The sequence below is a fragment of the Pararge aegeria genome, chromosome 4 (assembly GCF_905163445.1).
Source record: "Pararge aegeria chromosome 4, ilParAegt1.1, whole genome shotgun sequence".
Lineage (NCBI taxonomy): Eukaryota > Metazoa > Arthropoda > Insecta > Lepidoptera > Nymphalidae > Pararge > Pararge aegeria.
Window position 1 is genome coordinate 9,380,836 of NC_053183.1, and position 21,858 is coordinate 9,402,693.

At 34.0% G+C, this 21,858-nt stretch overlaps 4 protein-coding genes across 7 annotated transcripts; 3 read left to right on the top strand and 1 right to left on the bottom strand.

Moving 5' to 3' along the window:
• The first annotated feature begins 1,220 nt into the window (after positions 1–1,220).
• On the top strand, positions 1,221–6,676 carry LOC120623414 (arginase, hepatic). 3 transcript variants are annotated; one of them, XM_039889438.1, is made up of 7 exons: positions 1,221–1,419; positions 1,556–1,716; positions 2,193–2,381; positions 2,999–3,185; positions 4,346–4,456; positions 4,711–4,838; positions 6,359–6,676. In XM_039889438.1, exons 2-7 carry the CDS (start codon positions 1,572–1,574, stop codon positions 6,598–6,600), a joined length of 1,002 nt encoding a protein of 333 aa, XP_039745372.1. In that variant the 5' UTR covers positions 1,221–1,419; positions 1,556–1,571; the 3' UTR covers positions 6,601–6,676. The 3 variants fall into 3 exon arrangements, with proteins under 3 accessions (XP_039745372.1, XP_039745371.1, XP_039745370.1); XM_039889437.1 differs by having other exon boundaries at positions 1,413–1,472; XM_039889436.1 differs by lacking the exon at positions 1,221–1,419 and having other exon boundaries at positions 1,480–1,716.
• A 2,694-nt stretch (positions 6,677–9,370) lies between these two features.
• Positions 9,371–10,534, top strand: LOC120623417. Its single transcript, XM_039889440.1, has 2 exons — positions 9,371–9,616; positions 10,210–10,534. The coding sequence occupies exons 1-2, from the start codon at positions 9,539–9,541 to the stop codon at positions 10,516–10,518; spliced, it is 387 nt and encodes a 128-aa protein (XP_039745374.1). The 5' UTR covers positions 9,371–9,538; the 3' UTR covers positions 10,519–10,534.
• Positions 10,535–11,458: 924 nt separating this feature from the next.
• Positions 11,459–17,239, bottom strand: LOC120623332 (zinc finger protein 622). The gene is made up of 6 exons (XM_039889299.1): positions 16,622–17,239; positions 15,004–15,204; positions 13,836–13,990; positions 13,067–13,207; positions 12,492–12,620; positions 11,459–11,952 (listed from the first exon to the last, which is right to left on the bottom strand). The coding sequence occupies exons 1-6, from the start codon at positions 17,084–17,086 to the stop codon at positions 11,841–11,843; spliced, it is 1,203 nt and encodes a 400-aa protein (XP_039745233.1). The 5' UTR covers positions 17,087–17,239; the 3' UTR covers positions 11,459–11,840.
• Positions 17,240–18,645: 1,406 nt separating this feature from the next.
• On the top strand, positions 18,646–21,810 carry LOC120637691. 2 transcript variants are annotated; one of them, XM_039909641.1, is made up of 3 exons: positions 18,646–18,974; positions 19,064–19,231; positions 20,022–21,810. In XM_039909641.1, exons 1-3 carry the CDS (start codon positions 18,925–18,927, stop codon positions 21,472–21,474), a joined length of 1,671 nt encoding a protein of 556 aa, XP_039765575.1. In that variant the 5' UTR covers positions 18,646–18,924; the 3' UTR covers positions 21,475–21,810. The 2 variants fall into 2 exon arrangements, with proteins under 2 accessions (XP_039765575.1, XP_039765576.1); XM_039909642.1 differs by having other exon boundaries at positions 18,911–18,974; positions 19,041–19,231.
• The last annotated feature ends 48 nt before the right edge of the window (positions 21,811–21,858 follow it).

Here is a 21,858-nt window from a genome sequence, read left to right on the forward strand (position 1 = left end):
ACGTTTCGTCTCACTCGCCCTTTCAACCGCTAAAATTAAATAAACCTCAAAGAAAAGTAGTTCTCGGGTACCTACTTACCTACCTTTCAACGGTGAATGGGCAAAAAATTAATGAGAAGAATGTTGCTTTCTATAAAGATTTTGCCAGCCTCTTCCAGCCTAACTCTCCAGTAATAACTCAAATTTATCTTGGAATCCATCTTCCTTATTAAGGTTAAGGGCTGTTTGAAATTCATAGCGTTATAAGCAAATATCGCATTGTTATTAATAGCACTCAAGTCTCCTCATTACGGAGTTTCTCCGGAGAATAAGATGATTAGAAAGATAAAGCATATTTCTAAGTTTTGCACTAAAGCGAGAATATAATGATGATATTTTACTAATATGTACGGGTTGATATTTAATCATGTCAGTTACTCATATTATGTCTAATGAGGATTTGTACGGATCGCACGATAATACGGAAATACCACATGCACAGTGGCTGTATTAAACACAAATAATGAAAATTCATTATGTTAGTATGTTTAGGAAGTTTTTTAGACAAAAGAACCGTGCAGACTTTTGGAATTACGGATTCTTAATACGTGGTCGTTGGAACTGCAGGACTACGTTACAGTTTTAATTACAACAACATTTCCAAGCAAAATACGTAAAGTATTTGAATTCAAGAAAGTGGTTAAATTATAAACCAAATGCCTCATTTTTACAGTACATCGGCATCAGGCTTAAAAGAAAAGAAATTAATTATGATTGGATTAAGAAATATAAAGACTGAAGAGAATGTTTTACATCATCAGACTTATCAGATACCTTGCGAGAATCCAAAATGATACTATTTTATTTTTTGTATTGAATATGTTGATATTTCCTGTTATGATCAACCGTTTTGTGAAGACGCTCCGGTTTTATAAAATGTTGATAAAGTTTTAGGCATTGCTGTAAGCCCTATCGTCTTATTGGGTTTAAAAACTTAAAGTACATACAATGTTTTAAGTGGTCTATGCATATATGGATAGACGACATTTACTTAGATTCTGTAAATGAGTTAGGAACAGATTCCAAAAATTAATGAACATACAACGATTAACGATTTTATAACTTGCTAATTTATGAAGTAGAATAAGCGTTAAAAGTAGGTACTTTATCTAAACTACCTTTGTTATTTAATGCAGATAGCACAGGTTCTAAGATAAGTGCAGTTAGAGCACAACCTTTTTTCTCAGAAGCTTCACGTAGACTTAGTAAAATCAAATTATTTTTATAATATTGTCGATTAAATGTATTGAAACAGATTATTTAAAACACCCAAATTATTATAATATAGTATTTATAATTATTACTTAAAAATAAAGCTAACATATCTGCTTACTTACATTAATAATGATGTAAAAGTGTAAAAAAAACTTGGAACATCAGGTAACCTTTGACTTGAAAAGATAAGATGAGTAAAGAACTGTATCGAACGAAATGTCAGTAACAGTGACGATACTGAGCGTAAAACAGTATTACTAATATAAGCTACATAATTTTAATAGAAAATGAATTTTGCTAGGACATTCGTGAGAAATATGAGCAGAAAGGAGAAGTGGGAACCCTTGAAGAAGGTAGGAATTATAGGAGTGCCATTCGAGAAGGGCCAAAAAAAGTATGGTGTAAGTGTAGCTCCTGCAGCCATGAGATCGGCTGGACTCGTCGATCACCTCAAAGAAATATGTAAGTAAACAAAGAACCTATGCTTTAGAACTCCAAAATGGCTTTATTATACATACGCATACAAAACTATGTACTGTTTTTAGATAGCTAACTGTTACCAGAGACTTCGAGATTTTGGTATTTTTTATTCAGGAGTATTAGTTATTTCCAGAATAAAAGTATCCATAGGATATAGGTGCAAAGTTTCACCAGGAAGAGTGCAGTGGTTGAGCTGAACAGAAGCTACAAATAAACAGTTATACATGCGTATTTAAAATATTAGTATTAGGACTGACTATAACCATATACCTTAGAAACGCGCTTTAAGATATAGAAGGAAATAATCGAATGCCTTTCATAGAAGCCTTAAGCTCTTTCTAAATTCCTTACTATGGAAAAGCATTTTCTGTAGTTTTGGCGTTTAAATATGATCTCTTGATTTTAAAATGGCATATAGCTTTAGGATTTCTTTTGGAAAACAATATGAAATTTTTCAGATGGGCTAGATATTAAAGATTACGGTGATGTAGAGATTCCAACTCGTGACGAGCCAGTCGATGTAGATAACATGTCCCATCTACCACTCGTCTCGGCTTGCAATAAAAATCTGTCGGCTAAAGTATCACAAGTTCTCAAAGAAGGGCGTGTGGCAGTCACTATCGGCGGCGATCATTCCATTGGAGTTGGTAATTAAAAAAGTATTATTCAGATAAGTATTGAGTGGATAATTTTGGTGTTTACCAATCCATTGCATGCACTACACATGATTTTATAAACGTTGCAGAGTTTCGTCTTCTATCTATCCGAGACTTTCAAAGGATACTTATCAATGATTTCAAAGCTTTCTTAATTGCTTTTCTATATTAGGTTACGAATTGTTAATAAAATAATTCATATATGTGACGGCTTACTACAGTCAGTTAATCCAAATGAAAAGATATATAAAAGTCGTGTACATACGCCTGCTTTTATCGTTGATAATTGATATTCCATATCAGTGTCCAAAATAAAAATACCGTGTACCGTCTTGTTAGCCTTATAAAAGTTTTATGTGAATCAGTTGTATAGCTTCGGATATATCGGAATTCCTCAGATGAAAAACACTTTCAGTAGTTTAGTATAAAGGATACCTACTTACTCCATCAGTAGTTTAATAACAAATTTGATAAGACGGAAACGTGAACGCAATCAGTTGACCTGATCTTAGATGGTGTGTGATGGTATGCTGGCCATGTCGGAAAGGCCTATATCAAGCACTGGACGCAAAATAACTTTTGAGTGTTGACTTTTTGCCATTGAACAGGTACTGTGGATGGTCATTACAAAGTGAACGAAGATATGATTCTCATCTGGGTGGACGCCCATGCAGACATCAACACTAATAAAACTTCAGAGTCTGGCTCGGTGCACGGTATGCCTGTTGCACTGCTGGTCAAAGAGCTGTCAGACTATTGGCCGTATCTACCAACGATGGATTGGCAAGTTCCAAAGTAAGAAATCTGCTCAGTAAGCAGTGGTGTAGAGTAAGTTTTCGCCGTCTGAGGCTAAGCATAAAAGGGATGGTGACAGTAACAAAGAATCGCTACAATATTTTAATAATCTAATGACAAATGTTTCTTGTATTATAAAAAACGTATTTCTTATTCATTTTGAAAATTAATAAAAATACGTTTTTTAAAGAGTATGGCAAATTAAGTTTTTTTTTTCATATTATAGCAAGGACTTCCGCAAAGTAACGCTTGGTTCTATCCAGTATTTTTTTTGGTATATTCGTAGTGAGATTGAGATTATTTTCAATGAATAAAAAAAACTCCATTAAACTGCAAAATCTATCGTCCCGCCGCGCCATGGCAGCTGAAATTTTGTACCGCTTGAACTTCGCACTGATTATTTACGTATATCAAAACGTATTTTGTGATTATAAACTATCAGGTGCTTAGTTTTGTCTTTAATTTTGGAACATGAATTTTCTATAAAGCTCTAATTTGCCTATGACGTCACAAATGCGGCCATGACACGGCGAGCGTTTTTTCAAAACCTTTGACTTTTGCAAAAATAAGATATTTTTTGGATATAGTAGATGCGTTCGAACATTATATTGCAGTATTTCAAATGTGCTGAGGACGGACGAGGGGTTTTAGTGGAGTTGTAGGAGTCCCACAAAACCTGATTTCCTCCCCTAAATGAAACCCTACAGTAGAGTTATTAGTAAGACTTGCGCCTTGAAGGTTACGGGCCATGAATTTGACAAAGTACCTACTAGAAGTAATAGGCGAGAGCGAGTGAAAAAAGTTGTTAGTAGGTATCTAGTTTGTGTTAAAAATTGCAACGCTAAGGGTACACTGACGCGCCTAGCCATGAAAGCACCTGATGTTTACTTTTATTTCCCAATCCATTTTGTATAATCATAGGCCGTAATCCACCACGCTGCAGGCCCAGTGCGGATTGGTGGACTACGGCCGTAACCGCTTCTCACACACCTACGAGAACATTATGGAGAACTCTCAGGCATGCAGGTTTCCTCACGATGTTTTCCTTCACCGTTGAAGCGAATGAAATTTTAAGTGTTCCATTTTAGATAACAACACGTCAATATTTATAAGTTCTAAGTAAGGTACCTTCGTGTCGGTGTACATGTATTTTTTTACAGATTTTCAATTAGGAATCTTGGTTATGTTGGCCTGAGATCCGTGGACGAATATGAAAGGTTGGCGATAGAAAAATACGACGTGCCAACGTTTGCTATGGAAGATGTCGAAGAGTGAGTATAATGTTAGAAGATATTATACCTACTAGATTTTAAAGCAAACCTAGGCTTCAAACCTGAGGCTTTAGCGTCGTTTGAGTTTGCGACCAATCCTAAGAGTCCTACTCGAACGCGCGTTTTGTGTGATTGGTTACTCGCTAGGCTGTGATTGGTTGACGCGACGATATGGCCCTCGCTTTAGATAGTGGATTACGAACGTTTTTATTAATAACTAATTAATAACTTCAATTAATAATGAAATCTATCAGGTACGGCATCCAGAAGTCCATACAACACATTCTTCAAAGGCTGGACCCAGATGGCAGTAAGCCGATTCACGTCAGCTTCGATATTGACTCGCTAGATTCTTTGGAGGCGCCTAGCACTGGAACTCCCGGTTCGTAATTTCGTATCAATATCACCATCGACCACAATTAATGACACACAGGCAAACACCAACAGATTATCTTATGGGACAGAAATATATTAAATAAATTAACAAATAAATAAATATACTACGACAATACACACTTCGCCATCTAGCCCCAAAGTAAGCGCAGCTTGTGTTATGGGTACTAAAATGATAAATATTTTTATGAATAACACACATAAATACTTAGAATATACATATAAACACCCAGCCACTGAAAAACATTCATGTTCATCACACAAACATTTACCAGTAGGGGGAATCGACTGCGCCAGTCGGCCGTCACCTATATTAAATGTAATGTACGTAATACAGGTTGGAACTGAATTCATTATCTTAAATTAATTGGCAAAATCACGGATAATTCTTTATCAATAGCCAATAGCAGTCCACTGTTGGACTAAATGCCTCCACCAACCGGAGGGTTTGCCCATAATCGCAACTGTGATTGCAGTAGGTATATGGTTATAGTAGTACAGAGGATTCTGCTTTCCGTTCTTCGTTATATTCATCATATCTATTATAACCCATAACAGGCTACCAAGCCCTCTACAGGGCACGGGTCTCTTTCCACAATGGGTTTGGGTATTGTAACACAGTCTACCACGCTGGCTCAATGCGGATTAGGACTCCGTTTTATTATTATTATTTCAAGTGTCGAATATACTGGTAGTTAACGTTGGTGTATTTTTGGAACGAAAAACAGAATGGAGACACCTTAGAGAGTTAAATTTTAATGAAGGATAGTGTGAAGTGTGACCTACTTGCGAAATTTGGTCGCTTCCCTCCGTGCCCCGAAAACACGTTAGGTAATTTGTGAGAATATAATCCAAGTCTGCAAGTAGGTAACTATGCAAGGATGCACGCAAGTGTACAAGACAGTCTGCCAGTATTTACTTTACAAGCAATGCTACGTTTTAAAACGTGACTCCAAGATTAACCTAGTTGCCTCCTTAGTAGGGATTCTCCACATTTAGGTAAACCTACCATGATATTATTATATTTGCTACGTTGCTTTCCAAGGGACGTTCATAAATAAAATTACCACAATAAATGTATGAAGAGATATCATCAAGTGACACTCAGGTGTCATGTTAGTAAAGGAGGGTTAACAAATGTTACGTGCCGTGTCGTGTTTACAAACGTACATAGGTATACCATCGTCATAAATAAGCAATAAGATCCGCGGAGATCCAATCGGATGCGTTCAATCCCAAGACGCAGAACACAGTTTTTTTTTCATCTATTTTCCAATGTGAACGAAAAAGCAGGAATATCAGTCTCGGCAGACCAAAACTTCAGTCATTACTATGAAAATAAATGATTGTTTACTTATTAAGTACCTTTTTATTTACCTTTCAAGGAATAAAAATCTCGTGATGTACGAATAGAGAAAGTGGATGTACAGGGTCAAAAAATAATTAAGACATACTTAGGTACCTACATGATAAAATCTGCTATTTTCAAGAATTCTTTTTTCATTCCAGTGCGCGGTGGATTGACACTACGTGAAGCCATTAAACTTATGGAGATAGTTTACGCAACGGGCCGCCTCAGGGCAATAGACCTCGTAGAAATAAATCCAGCTCTTGGAAACGACTCTGACAGGAAGAGGACTATCGATGCTGGCTTGTGTATACTTAAAGCCGGTTTAGGCTTTTCTAGACGAGGAACTACGCCTCGTGGTGTGGTGGACTTGCCTGTGCAAACTTATCATGAATATAAGTGAAAATAATATTTTTTTTTTAATTCCAAAGGAAAATAATGTTTATCAATTATTGGCCTATTAAATACGATACCTTCTACTATAGTCTATTTCGCCTTCACTAGTAGTGTAGCCAAATTTTCTAATAAATCTTATGGCAACTGACGAAAAAATATTCTATAATGTTATAATTTTTTGTTTATAAAAAAAATCGACTTCAACATACGCCCAGGAACTAAAAAGCAAAAAATATTTGTTTCTACCGGCGTTCTAATTAAATTTGAACACAAACGCCACTATTGTGACCTAAATATGATAGTTAGATATATTCCCTCGGGGACTTTTTGTAGGTAATAATGGTACTTATATATAGTACATACTATCATGTAGTAGTGTAGTACATATTTTTTATGTATCATGAATACTTTTCTCTATATATCGGTTCAGGCGTCTTCGAGTAGTCGGGTAATTAATATACATAAGATTCCGACGAATTGAGAACCTTCTCCTTTTTGAAGTCGGTTAAAAACATTGACAAATCGCAAAAATGCAAACTATACCTTATTTAACAAAAAAAAAATAACTACTTATACAATATTTAGCATTTATTTATTTATTTAATAGGAAGCCAACGTTATATAAAATTAAATAAAATTTATTATCTTTATATATATATTTCTTGTGTGCGTGTGATGTCACTGAACTCCTCCTAAACGGCTGGACCGATTTGAATGAATTTTTTGGTATGCGTTTGGGTGGCACCCTGGATGGTTTAGATTCACAAATTAGCCCGACAGATGGCGCTGGGGTCCGCTAGTAAAAATATATTATTATATCTTTACTTATAATAAAACGATTTCTGTACATTTAATATATTTTGAAAATTTTGACCGGGGGATGCTTTATAATCGATACTGAGTCCAAAACAGATTTTTATTTAATTTATGTCTGTATGTCTGTCTGTCTGTCCGGGCATCACGTGAAATCTACTGAACGGATTTAAATAAAATTTGATACAGTGGTAGCTGATATTCCGGGTCAACATATAGGCTACTTTTTATGTCGATACACAATAAGCTTCTCCCGGGAAATGAGATGAAATTTTTTACAAATTTTACTTCATAGCTCCGTTAAATTTGAACCGATTTAAATAATTATTTTTTTATTTGGAAGTGTATACTATCAAGCATGTGTTGTGTAATTTTAATGAAGATCTGATATTATCGGAGATAAAGGACATAAATCTTCACAGCGAGTCGCAAGGCATAAGGGACAACGATCGAATGCATGCGTACCATCTTACTTATATTATAAATGCGAAAGTTTCTGAGTATGTATGTAAGAATCGATGGAGATGTTTAAAGTAATCATTATTACTTAAAAAAAAGTCCGGGAGGCTAAACGTCTAACTGTTAAGCCACAATAACCGCTTTTTATTATAATTTGTCAATCAAAACACGCCTACAATCTTAAGATGGTGACGTTCCTATCAGATCTTTATCCAAACAATTGATTATGTACCTGCAAATCCCTCTTTAAATTATCAAATTGGACCTATCGTTTAAACGTTACGACGGGTATAGAAATGCTTAAAAATATTTTAATTATTTTTGACGCAGACGAAGTTGCGCGGGTCAGCTAGTTATATTATATAATTATTGAGATATTCAAAGATATCAGCTGCAAAATTGCAGTAGGTACCAACGAGTGTGGTTTTCATACAGTTGTATCAAAACTGCAAAATGCGGACCAATGTAATTTTAAGGTAAAAAGCGCATAGATATCACCTGATAGACATCCCACGATTGCAGACGTACAATTGCTATGGTTTTATGCTGTATCCAATGGTTTCCGTTAACTCGTTTGCTTCGTAGGTTTATCAACGCTACATTACCAGTGCGTGATCGTCGGTATTGGTCGAAAAAAATCACATCCTATTTTGCCAATTGCAAAAGTACATATAGTTTAAATGAAAAAGTAGTACCTAAGTACTAAATAAATACCTACCTACCTACATAATATTAATTGCCGTGACATGACTTCCTTTGCTATGATGAATTTTAATTATTTCGTATGGTCGTACCTGTATTATTTTTTATTGCCATTGTTATCGTTTTCACAAAATGTTTCTTGACTTTGCAAGGCTTAGTAAATTTTATCTGATAGTAAGTTTAATTTTATTATTCTTGATCTGGATATTGTATACGAATCAAGCGTGAAAAGCTGTCCTCCAAACCTTTTGACATGCTTTCACGAAATTCTATGTAATCTTACTTACGAAAATCGTATATCATAATGACTGGTTCCGGTAGGCCAAGTTTGGCAAAGCATGATAGTGTATGGTGCGAAATTGACGCCTAGCAGAGTACGGGCAGTCCAAGACAGAAGTCGACTAGGTATAACATATCCCCCGCAATCGTATTGAAACTTGATTTTATAGGAATTGTTCCTCCTTACGCCACTACCGAACACCGTTCTCCGCTATGACATTAGTGCCACAATACTATACACACTTACTATACATTCGTTCCCAAGACTCCGCGCTTCTGTGCCACGGTAGTATCACTACATAGCATTCAATCGATGAAATCAAAAAGTCTTATGTATCCCTACTCTGTATGTCTTATTATATTATGAACAATCTAATAATATTTTTTTAGTTTAAAGTATTTATTTAAAATAGAAGAAATACAAATGTGTCAAAATAAATACAGATTGTGCTGTTTTCGCAGCACTTTAATGTTTCTTTATTTCTGTGTATTAATATGTGTTGAATTATTAAACTGCACCAACCTTATATGCACTTCACCCGGAATGGGATGAACATCTGACGTCACGCACGGCGCTCTTTTGACTTAGCAGACTTGACACAGCTCTTTCCACTGAATTTGATTCTTGCATGGGATCTGTCTTACGCAACACCGAAGTATGGAAAAGCACTACAGCGTGAAAACGTTTCAACATGGAAATATCCACGGCCAGCAATCACGTATTGCCTCGTAAACGGTCGCGGAACAAGTCTTTATTCACGCACATTCAGGTGAAGTTGACGGCTTGATGCAGTCATTTTATTTTTCCAATTACCTACCAATTTAGGAGCAAAGATCGAACACAGATATTCTTTATGAATGTATGCTTATATTATTTTTAATAGGTATTTTCAAAACAAACTACACTAAAAAGTAATTGCAAGATTGTTTACACAATAAGAAACGTAGAAAAAAAATGGAGTTTAGTTCGTCGCAATCAATCAAATAAATTGAATATCCTTTATATAAATGGCTAATCCCGGGATTCTATTATCACACAGTGCAGCACCATCGTCCGATCTAAGTCGGTGTTGAAGGTGAAGTAGGTGGGTACTTAAGTGGAATGGCTGACGCCCGAAATTAAGATCGCAGATTTAATTTAGTACCTAGTTCTCCTTTTCTTACTTCCCTGTCGATGATGATAACTCTGCTAACGACTTCAATTAAAGATTTGGTCGTGGTGGTCAATAGTCCGAGGCGACAGTTTCAATAGTCCGAGGTGACATTAGTATCCAGATTGTAGGTTTATAAATGCGAAAACGTATTGCCAACTGAAGCCGGCCAAGTAAGTTTGTGCGAACTGTACGCGCGATTTAAATTACAGATAATAGCTGCTGTCATTGGTGTATCCTACGCATTAGAACCGAAAACTGACGATGAAGATATTCAAAAAGTACTTGCAAAGTATTTCAAAAAAGTTCCGGATATACACAGCAGCTACGTTGTAAACGAGCAGTTGGCAAAGACTATTGCCAATTACTTCAATGGTACAGTTAACGCGTTTCCCCTATTCAGAATAAGCATCAAAATAGATCGAAAGCCGATAAAAATCCCTTGGACATTGAACCATGGTACAAGGGTTAACGATACTCTAATGAAGAAAAGGTATAAATATATAAAAATAAGGAAATAAAATGTTGCGGATGATAAATAAAAAAAAAAGTTAAATTTATTTCATTTTTTATTTCATTTCATATATTTTTAATAATAATCAAATAAAAATATTGTGTTTACGGCGGTAGCCGCTATATCAAATAAAATATATATATAATTACTATATCTAATTATCTTGAACTCAGAGCCACGTCTTATGTTTATAGACTTGCTGCTTAAATAATAATTAGATAAGTTGCGTTCTTATAAATGCTTGCTTACGTTACACTTTACTGTATTTGGATTCATTAAATGCATAAATCCATAGAAATCTCGGTTCGTAATAAAAGGGTTCAAGCGCTAAAGGATGATGGCCAATATGTATAAGAACAGACCAGGCAAAGTAAATGCAAGACGAAATGAACAACCCCCGATACAAACTTGAAAGATACGAGTAAGAAAAATTGTAGTATACACAGAACATTATCATAAATAGCATAGTAGGTCAAAAACGCCCAATTAAGAATTGCTATGGACAGCTTGAACTAACTATATTATACAGAGTTTCTAGTGAAATAATTCCTCATGCAGGATAAAATATTACTCCTCTCCCTTAATTTTGTCCGAAACAGATTGGCTTTGCAATAAGACTGGTTTTGCATACCAATGTTGTGTTTCTATAATAGTAGTGTTACTAATCCCACAAATAAAATTGTTTTTAGATCGCAGTTCACCACTATATATATATTTCTTGCGTGAGTGTGTATGTCACTGAACTAATCCTAGACGGCTGGACCGATTTGAATGAATTTTTCGGTACGCGTTTGGATGGCACCCTGGATGGTTTAGATTCACAAATCAGTCCGACAGATGGCGCTGGGGTCAGCTAGTAATATATTATATTTCTTGTGTGCGTGTGTATGTCACTGAACTCCTTCTAAACGGCTGGACCGATTTGAATGAATTTTTTGGTATGCGTTTGGGTGTCACCATGGATGGTTTAGATTCACAAATCAGCCCGACAGATGGCGCCAGTACAATATATATTTTTTTATGTAGCAAATATCATAAATCCCGATTTTTATTAATCTATTATTTTCACCACAGGTCGACTGTAAGAGCTTTCCTTAGCTTAAGACCGCCTTTGTACACAACAGCATAGCTTTTCTTCTTTTTCTGTGTATCGCTTATTGTTTCCACGTATATGGAATAAAGTGATCTAAATGAATAAATAATATAACAAGTCTTTTAAAGTATAAAAGTTGTTTATCTGTAATTAAATAAAAACGACAAGTGCAACCATGGCACAGTGCTATGCAGTCGATAGCACATAGAAGCACCTGTACAAGTAACAAGAGTAAACTAGAAGTTGACTTGAGGTCGGTAATGTTTCTGGAACTTGTTATTCTTGATTGACATTTTCATCTGCCACTTGGCTTGCACGCGTTTCATGAAGTGGATGTCTCGCGCTTTCCTGAAACAGGTTACATTTTCCTAGTAAAATGATCGAAATCAACATTCTTTACTCAAGCGGGCCTATAAAGTCAACATTTTCTTTATTTACATAGGCACGATTTTCGATTCCAGTGGTATGAACGAATGCAAGAAGGCAGCTATTATTTAATACTTAAAATCCCATCGTCGTGATAATAAAAATGCCATCACTGTCATGATGATAATAATCACATCATAATTATACTCTGCCTATCAGAATCCCACTGTTTGCGGAATCTGTCAAAGAAGTGGGATTTATAACTTATGCTGAACAATGCTGCTCCAATTTCCAAAAAAAATATTATTGATTTGCCATTTGCAGCATTGGGTAATTATTTTTATATAAGTTTCGTTTCAACCATGTCTATGCCTGTTGATAGTAAAAAGGTTGTACTCTCTGGTGGCCATATTCGAAAGCTAGTTCACATAGCGCCGTGCGTTATAACCTAATTAGATATACTCTATGACTCAAGATTGTTTGATTCCTAAAAAGTACAGAATAAAAAAAATAATACGTACTTAACAGCTAACGCCTGCTCTTTAGGTGCCCAACCCAAGGCTCGGTACACTCCCAGCAAGCGATGTAGCTTCCGATCCGACTTCTTTACTAACGCCTGACTGCTTTGTGTCAAGTTCTGTTTGTAATATCTGAAAAAAAAAAACTATTGTTTATTTTGACCTCTTCAAAGATCCTGTCCGTCCTACTACTGACACTGATATTTCATCATTTTTTGTCATGTTGTGGTTGCTTGGCAAATTATAAGGCAGTTTATACTGTGCTGGAGTAAAAAAACCTTTGAGCTGTATTCCGATTCACACTTAACCCAAATTAACAAATTGCAGCCCCGACAAACAACAACACAAATGACAATTAAAATATATGTAGTTGAGCCAATTTGCTTCAGCAACAAATAATAACATTTTAACTCTCGTGCCTTTGATATGTTTGCTGCAACTTAAATTAATTGGATTACACTCTACTTGAAAGCTCATAATACGCCTTAATATTGGGATACAATATCTTAGGCAGTAGGCAGATTTCATCACATAAGACTAACACCACACTGGATACCTAATTTAAAACAATGTTCTACCTCATAAGTGAGCGATGTCCAACAGTCACACCAGAAGGCAAGACTAATTGGAAATCATCCCCTTCCAGTGTTGCTGGGTCTTCCACTTCTTCATCAACATCCATCTCACCACCACCTTCTTCACGGTCAGGATATGATGCACTAAAAAATACACAAATACTTCATTATCTTATCTACTATCAAAAAGTCATTTTTATCTAATTACCTATACAGATATAAATATGTACACATTATATATTTTAATTTGAGATATACATGTTTAGAGCCTTAATTTTATTATGATATTCTATCAATATAATAGGTGATGCTAAATTTATTTAGGTATGAAATAAAACTATAGAATATTACAAATCCATCACACCTACTAAGAAGTTATAGAATACATTATTAGTAATCTTATATCTTTAAACGAGCAATTCTTGTATATAATTGGAATCTCGGAATTGGCTCTCAACGATTTTCATGAAATTTAGTATACAAGGGGTTTTGGGGGCGATAAATCGATCTAGCTAGGATTCATTTTTAGAAAATGCCCATTTGGTGCAGACAAAGTTACACGGGTCAGCTAGTTAATCTCTATTGTTCATTATAAAGTGGCAATCTGAAGACCACACTTGAAAGTTTAATTTTGACAATGATATAGATTTAAGCAAAATATTCTGTAAAAAACAAGTGATTTTTAGACACAAAATGAATTAAACTGTTATTATTATATGTACAATATATTGCGCAATTTTAATAAATAATAATCTCATCATTTTATGGATACCTATAATCATAATAGTCTGCATATTCCGCCAGTGCAATGCCTTCATGTAACATCTTGCAATGCCCTGTATCAATCATATGGGCTCTAGCTGCTTCCATGGAGTAGAATGTGCGACCCGCTTCATTGCACCATATACACATGAACCCTTGTGAAATCTGAAATGTTAAATTTATTGAATCCACATAATATTTGTTATTCTATCTTACTGTGCTGAGTGCAGCTAAATAAAGTTGAAAGAACTTTAGCTATTATAAATCAATGTAATTCTTCACAAAAAAAAAAGATATTTAGATTAAACATTAGAAGTAAGAATAAACTTACAGTGCAATATACTAGGTTACATTAAATTCATAATTCGTTTAAAGGAAATTGCATACATTTCTACAATAAACTACCCATTGAAATCTCCTAGATGTCTCTTAAAAAGTTCAAAGTTTGTATTAAACGTAAGCTTATAAAAAAGTCCTATTATAGTATAAAGGACTATGTAATCGCTAAAAAATCTAACCAGGTTGCTCTTCTTATAATTTTAAATGACAATGTGAGATGGCGATAACAAAAAAAGAAAACACCCGGTTAAGTTTGATGTGGGCTTCTTTTTAGACCTGGACGCGTTTGGAACCCTCATAGCTTTAGTTTTAAGTTTAAGAATACGGTTATCGCCATCGTCTCACTACCATGTAATACTCATTTAATGTACGCATCAAAAGTGCCAACTATCGGTCTACTTGAATAAAGATATATACCATATTCCTGACTTGGTTGTCTTCTATACACAATTCAGTAAAATCTTCGCAATAGAAAAAATTTCACTTATAAAAAACAAGCATCAAAAATTGCAAAAGCAAAAAAATTTATAAAAAACAATTGAAAATATCGAATACTGAAATTAAATATGGTGATATGATGATCTTAAATAAATACATTGCAATGATAATTGCAACCTACCTAATCTGTAATCTCATGTAATCTCATAGCACAGCAATAGTAGCAATTAACAGAAACATGTTCCTCCTGAGGTGTTAGAAATTCATCACCAAAAAACAATAATTTAGTTTGTATGAAGCATTATTCTTTTTTGTTAGCATGTTCTGTATAAACTATGCTTTAAACATATACACACAAACAAACCATGTTTCTTATATGAATGTTCAGATTACGAAATTACCTTTTCTCCAAGATACAACAAGAGTCCCTTGATATCCACACAATATTCAACATCTGGAATGAAGAAGGAGTGGGCAGCAGACATGTGTTTTAAATTCTTCACCATGTTCTTGCTGTGTTGGCTGCAAAACAGACAGTCTTTTGGTTTGATGAGAGAGTCACTGCCCTTGACTCGCAGCTCATCCCATTCATCAGAATCAAGCTGTAAAACCATTTTTTTTTGTAACAAAAATTTTACTGTGATTACCACTGGACCATAGTTGTCCATTAATAAATATATGCAATATTGCATACAATACACACAATATAGAATATTATAAATGTTTAAATGTATTTTTCTGATTGTCCTTCTTTCACATACAAATATGATATATCTACAATGCAACTTTAATATCAACTTTTCATATTTACTATGGAAATACTATGGCTAAGCAAATTTTGATGAAAATTAAGATATCCAAGACCTGTCTGTTTTATAAATATAACCTAAAATAAACTATTTAAAACAAAATAAAATCTAAAACATCTTCAAAACCACAGACCTATCTTGGAATAAAATAAAGGTTACTTTTTATCCTGAAAAATACTACTTTTATTACAAATTATTTATTTATTCTATACCTACCAAGCAGATGGCCAACCTGCAGGGCTAGCTCAGGCAGGAGACAAAAATTATATCCCCTGAAAGCACAGGATCATGGAATAGGAGAAGTTTACCCATGTTAATTATTATACATATATTATTTAGATATTATTTCCACTTGTGCACCGATGCTGCAAGAGTTCATAAAACTATTGCAGATGACAATTTTTTATATCAGTGAGATATTTGTCTCTTGCCCATGCTAGCCATGCTGATGGTGATTAGAAAACCATTGCCTATAAATAGAGCAACATAAGACAGGTTATGCAAGGACAATCTTCAAAGTACCTCTCTGGATTTATAACCCTGAGACCTAGATGTCAATGAACTGTATGCCTGTAATAACAACAGCAAATATGCCCTATAGACTGGAACACTGCAATGCTACTTGCTACATGGTTGTAATACTGGCCCAGACAGTTACAGTTTTGTAACACAGCCTGTGTTACAAAATAAGTCTATATATATTTATAAAAGAGAAAGTATGTGGGTATGTTCCGTATAGGCTCCGAAACAGCTGGACCAATTTCAATGAAACTTTCAGGGAATCTCCAGATTGACCTGGCGAGTAATCCTGTAAAGTTTGGTGACGATCGGAGCACTCCAATTTTTGAACTGTCAAAACTGTCAAACTGTCAAATACAGCTTTTATTTACTATAATGATTTTCTATTGTTTGGTGTACATGGGTGTAGATAATGATCTTCACCCGCTCGAGAAGAGAATAGAAGAGAATGAATACGGAGAGAAATTAATGATTTAATATATTATGAGACTTAAATTAAAAATTTAATGATGTAAGTTTATTGTTTAAAGCAAAATCTAGCCCGGCGAAGCGGGTTGGGTACGCTAGTGTACTGTGTACTATAACAAAGATAGTTCTATAGTAGAGATACACATGCAAATGGTACACAATAGTAAAGCTGATAGGTAAAACTAGTTTAGGATTATTTAAAAACTGAACATGAAAACCATACCTCTTCTATTTCAGAATCTGTCTCAATATCCTCTTCTGCTGAATCCTCAGCGTTTACCACAACAAATTTTCCAGGTTGTAAAGCTTTTGCAGCTTCAATTTTTTCAAAACTATCACTGTCAGATGGACTGGGATTATCCTTCTTAGTAAATGAAAGCTTATCACTGCCCAAATTCTTTTCTTCAGCCAACTTGTGCTTTTTACTATTCAAATGGTTGTTAAACGCGTTTTTGGTGTTGAATAACTTTGAGCAATATCGGCAGTACTCGGATTCATCACGATCAGCATTTTGACTCTGCTCCCTATGTTCTTTTGCTCGTAGCTCGAATTCCTCCAACGTTACTGGAGGTATGGAAGCTACCTTTCTTTTTAAGTTGTATCGGTGCCAGTCCAACTTATAATGCTCACGCTGTAATTCAGCTGTTTTGAAAAGGACCTGGCATGTTATACACGTGTATGTAGACATTGTGGTATGTCTGCTCTATCACAGCTAATAGATTTATCACAGGGTAATGAACACCTTCAGTTTTACTCCTGAATTTCTTTTTGGATCTACGCCTAACAAAATTACAAAATAAAATGAATAAGTAAAAATTGATCGCACGCATTTACAAAATAATATTTTACCATAGACAATTTGACCCAGTGATTAATCAACTAATCGACTTAAATTGTATTCGATTACCTATTTCAAAAAAGGATTTGTCGTAGTATTTTTTTCGATACCAATATTATTTTATCATCATCATACCAACCCAATACTGCTCCACTCCAGGGCTCGGGTCTCCTCTCACAATGAAAAGGGGTTAAGGCCGTAGTCCACCACCTTGGTTTAGTGGACTCCACATACCTTTTAGAACATTATGTAGAACTCTCAGGCATGCTGGATTTACTAACGATGTTTTCCTTCAACGTTGAAGCAGGTGTTATTTTAATTACTTAAAACGCACATAACTTAGAAAAGTTAGAGGTGTTAAACGCGAGGCGTGCTGGAATTCAAACTCGGCAGCTTGAAAGGGAAATCGAGCCCAGTATCATCGCTTCTCAATACTATATAAACAAATAATATTGGTATGGAAAAATACAATTTAATTTATATAAACCGAAACAAATGCGTATGAAGCTCAAGTGCTTTGTGTACTGTGTGTGTGTATTTTGTCAGGTGGGTGGCTTCGGCCTTGGCTAGTTACCACTCTATCGACAAAGTCGTGCCGATAAGTGATTAAACTTTCCGGTACGATGTTGTCTAGAAACCGACTAGACATACAGGTTTAATATGTAGCACCACATCTGCGCCACATATTTTAAAGTACGCAACAGCGACCAGCGGTGACACCCTTGACTACCGACCACTGGACTCTTGCGCAAATTCTTACGATTTCTCACAGTACATCTATTTTACATAATACAACGTTAATTTAGGATTTTTTACTGTACTTTTTTATTGGTTTGATAATTGTTTACAAATGTTACAGTATTGATTTAGATAACTTTTAAGTTCTTTTCTATCGGCTAGCGTTAACACTTAACCTGCACATTTGTATTTAAGCAACTGTAGTGATATAGACACTCATTTGTAATAAATGAAAAGGTGAATAAATAATTATGTCTTATAATTAATATTAGTTCCGTAAAAAATTACATTGTAATAGCTAACTCTAGTAGGTCAATGATTTCAATTATTTTAACAATTTATTCTATTAAAATAATGGTTAAATACTTAAGATGGGATTTTTGAAAGAAGACATTTGAAGAAGACTTTTTTAAATTTTCTTGCAGCAGAAGAGCAACTGATAAAGTAGAATCGCAAGTAAAATTACAGTTACTTATAAATCATATTTCAACATCGGGAACAATATGTATTATTATTACAATTTATCTGCAATTTCCGCAAAAATAAGATGGATTTTAAATCCATTTGAATATTTAATTTTTATATTGATTTTTTACCTTAACATCCCTAATTTGATCTCATAGACCAGTAAAATCACAACTGACATCTAAAGTTGACACCAAACACGCGAATTGTCAATATCGATAAAATGTATGTCAATAAGAAAAACCACAATATCTTTTATGATTGGTTAAATATATGATACTCTTAGTAGTTTTAAATTTTTTAGCCAATAATCCAACCACTTTTTCAATTGCGATTGTCACATCATCGCTGTCGAGTGTCGGCTCAGTCTGTCATAATTTGACATTATTTGGATCTCATTTGTTTTTGTCTACTCTTGATTTTCGTAATGTTTTTAAGCATAAAACTAAGCGTATATTGTTATGTAAATTAAATAGCAAGTAATAATGCTTGAGACAGAAGAAGTTGATGTTGATTATTTTACTCCGTCAACATGGTAACTATTTTATTATAAATCTTTTTTTTGTATATCATTAATTATCTAGTTACTAACTAAGAGTAGTAAATGAAATACATCTATTCCAGTACCTCTCTTTCAAAAATATTTGGCAGCAGCTCCAAAGAAGAAGATGTATTAGAAAACAATAATTCATTAAAGTTTATTGCACCGCTACCTCCACAAGTGACTACAAAATCTGAAGAATCTAAGCAAACAAAATTTCTTTATGCAGGATCTGTATATGCATATGAATGGTAAATACCTAATTATTTATTTTTATTGTTCAAATATTACAGTGGTAAGTAAATTCTTGTCAATAATTATATCTATAGATATAGAGAAACAGGCCTTACTTTGCAAAAGTTAATGATAAATCTGGACAGTGTTATTAATAACTTCTTTATATGCCACACCACACAGTACTTTCAAAGACATTTTACGCACATTTCTTAAATGACCAGGAATCAGCATTTTCAGGAGATATTGACTTTACAAAGTGCATTTGCTAACTAATCTCTAGTCAATATAACACTGGATTGAAGGAAAATAGGCTTGTAAGATTTTAATCTGTTAGTAAGCTACATAATATTCAATTTACATCCACCCTCACCCTTAAACTGTTTTAAGTACTGCACTGTTAAATTATGATATCCTTTTGACAAAAAGGATTTGAAATACTCCCCTGGCTTCTGTCTTCAAAGCTACCTATAAAATAGGTTCCTTCAAATTAAAAGTGAATAAGGAACTTTCAAGTAATCGTTCAATTCAAAACTATTCTTAAAATATATTCCATTGGCCCAAGTATAAATAGGCAATCCTGGAGTATTGCAAGAAACAAAACTAAACTTTCATCTGCACTCTAGAATTATGATAGATGCATTTATATAATGGCTAGTTCACACAGGTTCAGTAATCAGATATCTTTATCTGAACATGTAGTTGATTAATCACAAGCAATTAGACATGATGTGTTGGAAGATCTTGGTAACTAGGCCTTTTAGATATTTGTGTCTGCGTGTGTATGTAAGATTTTTTTTGTTCCAGGGTTGATAATTCATATGAGTTTAGAGGTAAATTGGGCTTTGCAATATTCAGCATTATAAATATAGATATTCATAAAATGGTCATATATAATTCCAATAAAACCAGTCTGTCCAGTTTGACGATTGCGCATGATATTAAAATAAAGGTAAATGGGAATATCAGTATATCATACTATGACAATCTCCATAAATTTTGGAGTGTCAATCCATCATCATCCAAACTTGACGAAATTTTAGATATACTGAGAAGTTTAAATGTAAATCTTGAAATTGTGCCAGCTATTGAAGAAAAAGAAATAAAAACTCACATAAAAGATTTCACTGAAAAAGATGCTACAACAAATAAATTAAATGAAACTGAAAAAGAAAGTGATACAGATGTTGCATTTAACAGAAAAACGAAAGATTCCATTTTGAAAAGAATGGCGACTATGGGGCATTCTGTGTTACCACCGCCTCATGCAGCAGCAGTTACTCAGACTAGTGATTCCTCAGATACAAGCATACCACAAAATCAGCGAAAACCCCGTCACAAGCCAAAGATTATGAATAAAAAGGGACCATCCGAAAAGAAATCATTAGATACAGACAGATTTTGTGAACTGACTAATCAAAATACAAGAAAAATTCCTCCACAACCAGAGCCACATGAAATGTTTAAAGATTTTCTTAACATTGCTAGTCAAGAAATTGTCCCTGTAAGCACTGCTAGTATAATTAATCCAAATGACATAAGTGCTGACGCCAGTAGTGTGGGACTAATCATTTCTGAACAAAAATTGAGTAATAGTGAATTACGAATTAACATGAACAGAATGGCTGATAAAGTAGACATACTACTAGATAAAGTTAAAGATTTGGAGATGGTTGATAGAAGCAAATCAACAAATAACAGCAATCTATCACAATTTCAAAATGAAATTGTACAAAAATTATTAAATGAATATGAAAAGAAAATTAATAGATATGAAGAATTTATGAAACTGAAGGGATTTGATTGTGAAAATTTTGAACTAGCATCTCAATCAACCTGCGAAAGAACACAGCACAGTTTAAAAACTTCTGAAATAAAAGAAACACAGATACAACAGTTATGCAATGATAAGGATAAAGAAATTGTTCAACTAAGAAAAGATTTGGAACTCTTATCTAACAAAGCAGAACAGTTTAAAGATTATGAAAGAAATTTATTAAAAGAAATCTGTAACTTGAAAGATAAGTTAGATGTATCAAAAGAGCATATTCCTAATGAAATTAAGAAATTGGATGATGCAGACAAACAAAACACTGATATTACAAATAAACTTAAGCAAATTATGAATGATACATTCCAAGCCATATCAGTAAATTTTGATGATGAAGAAAATTACACAGGTTCCCAAATTAAAAGCATTGTTGGAGTAGTTGTGAAAAAAACAACCATAGATTCACTTAGACAACTACAAAGTACCTAGATTTTTCTAACTGAATTATTTTGTTTGATAATTTGCCTAGGTATTTTCTTGGTCATTATAATTCTTTCAATATATTTACAATGAACCTGTCAGCAGTAATATGATTTTTAATTATCTGTTTATTTATAATTTATATTAGTCCAGTTTCGAGTCTACCCACCCTGGGCAAAAGATAAAGAAAATAAACAGCTTACCATTTTTTATCCTTGCCTTGATTGGTGGATGGTACCTATCAAGCAAGCTTTGAATATAATTTCTAATTATACAATTAGAAATTCTGTTCAACATATTTTATCATCTCTGTTATAATATTTAATATATTATTTTCTTCTTTTATATTATTTCTTTTGATTACCATACATACATCATCTGCAACATATCTAT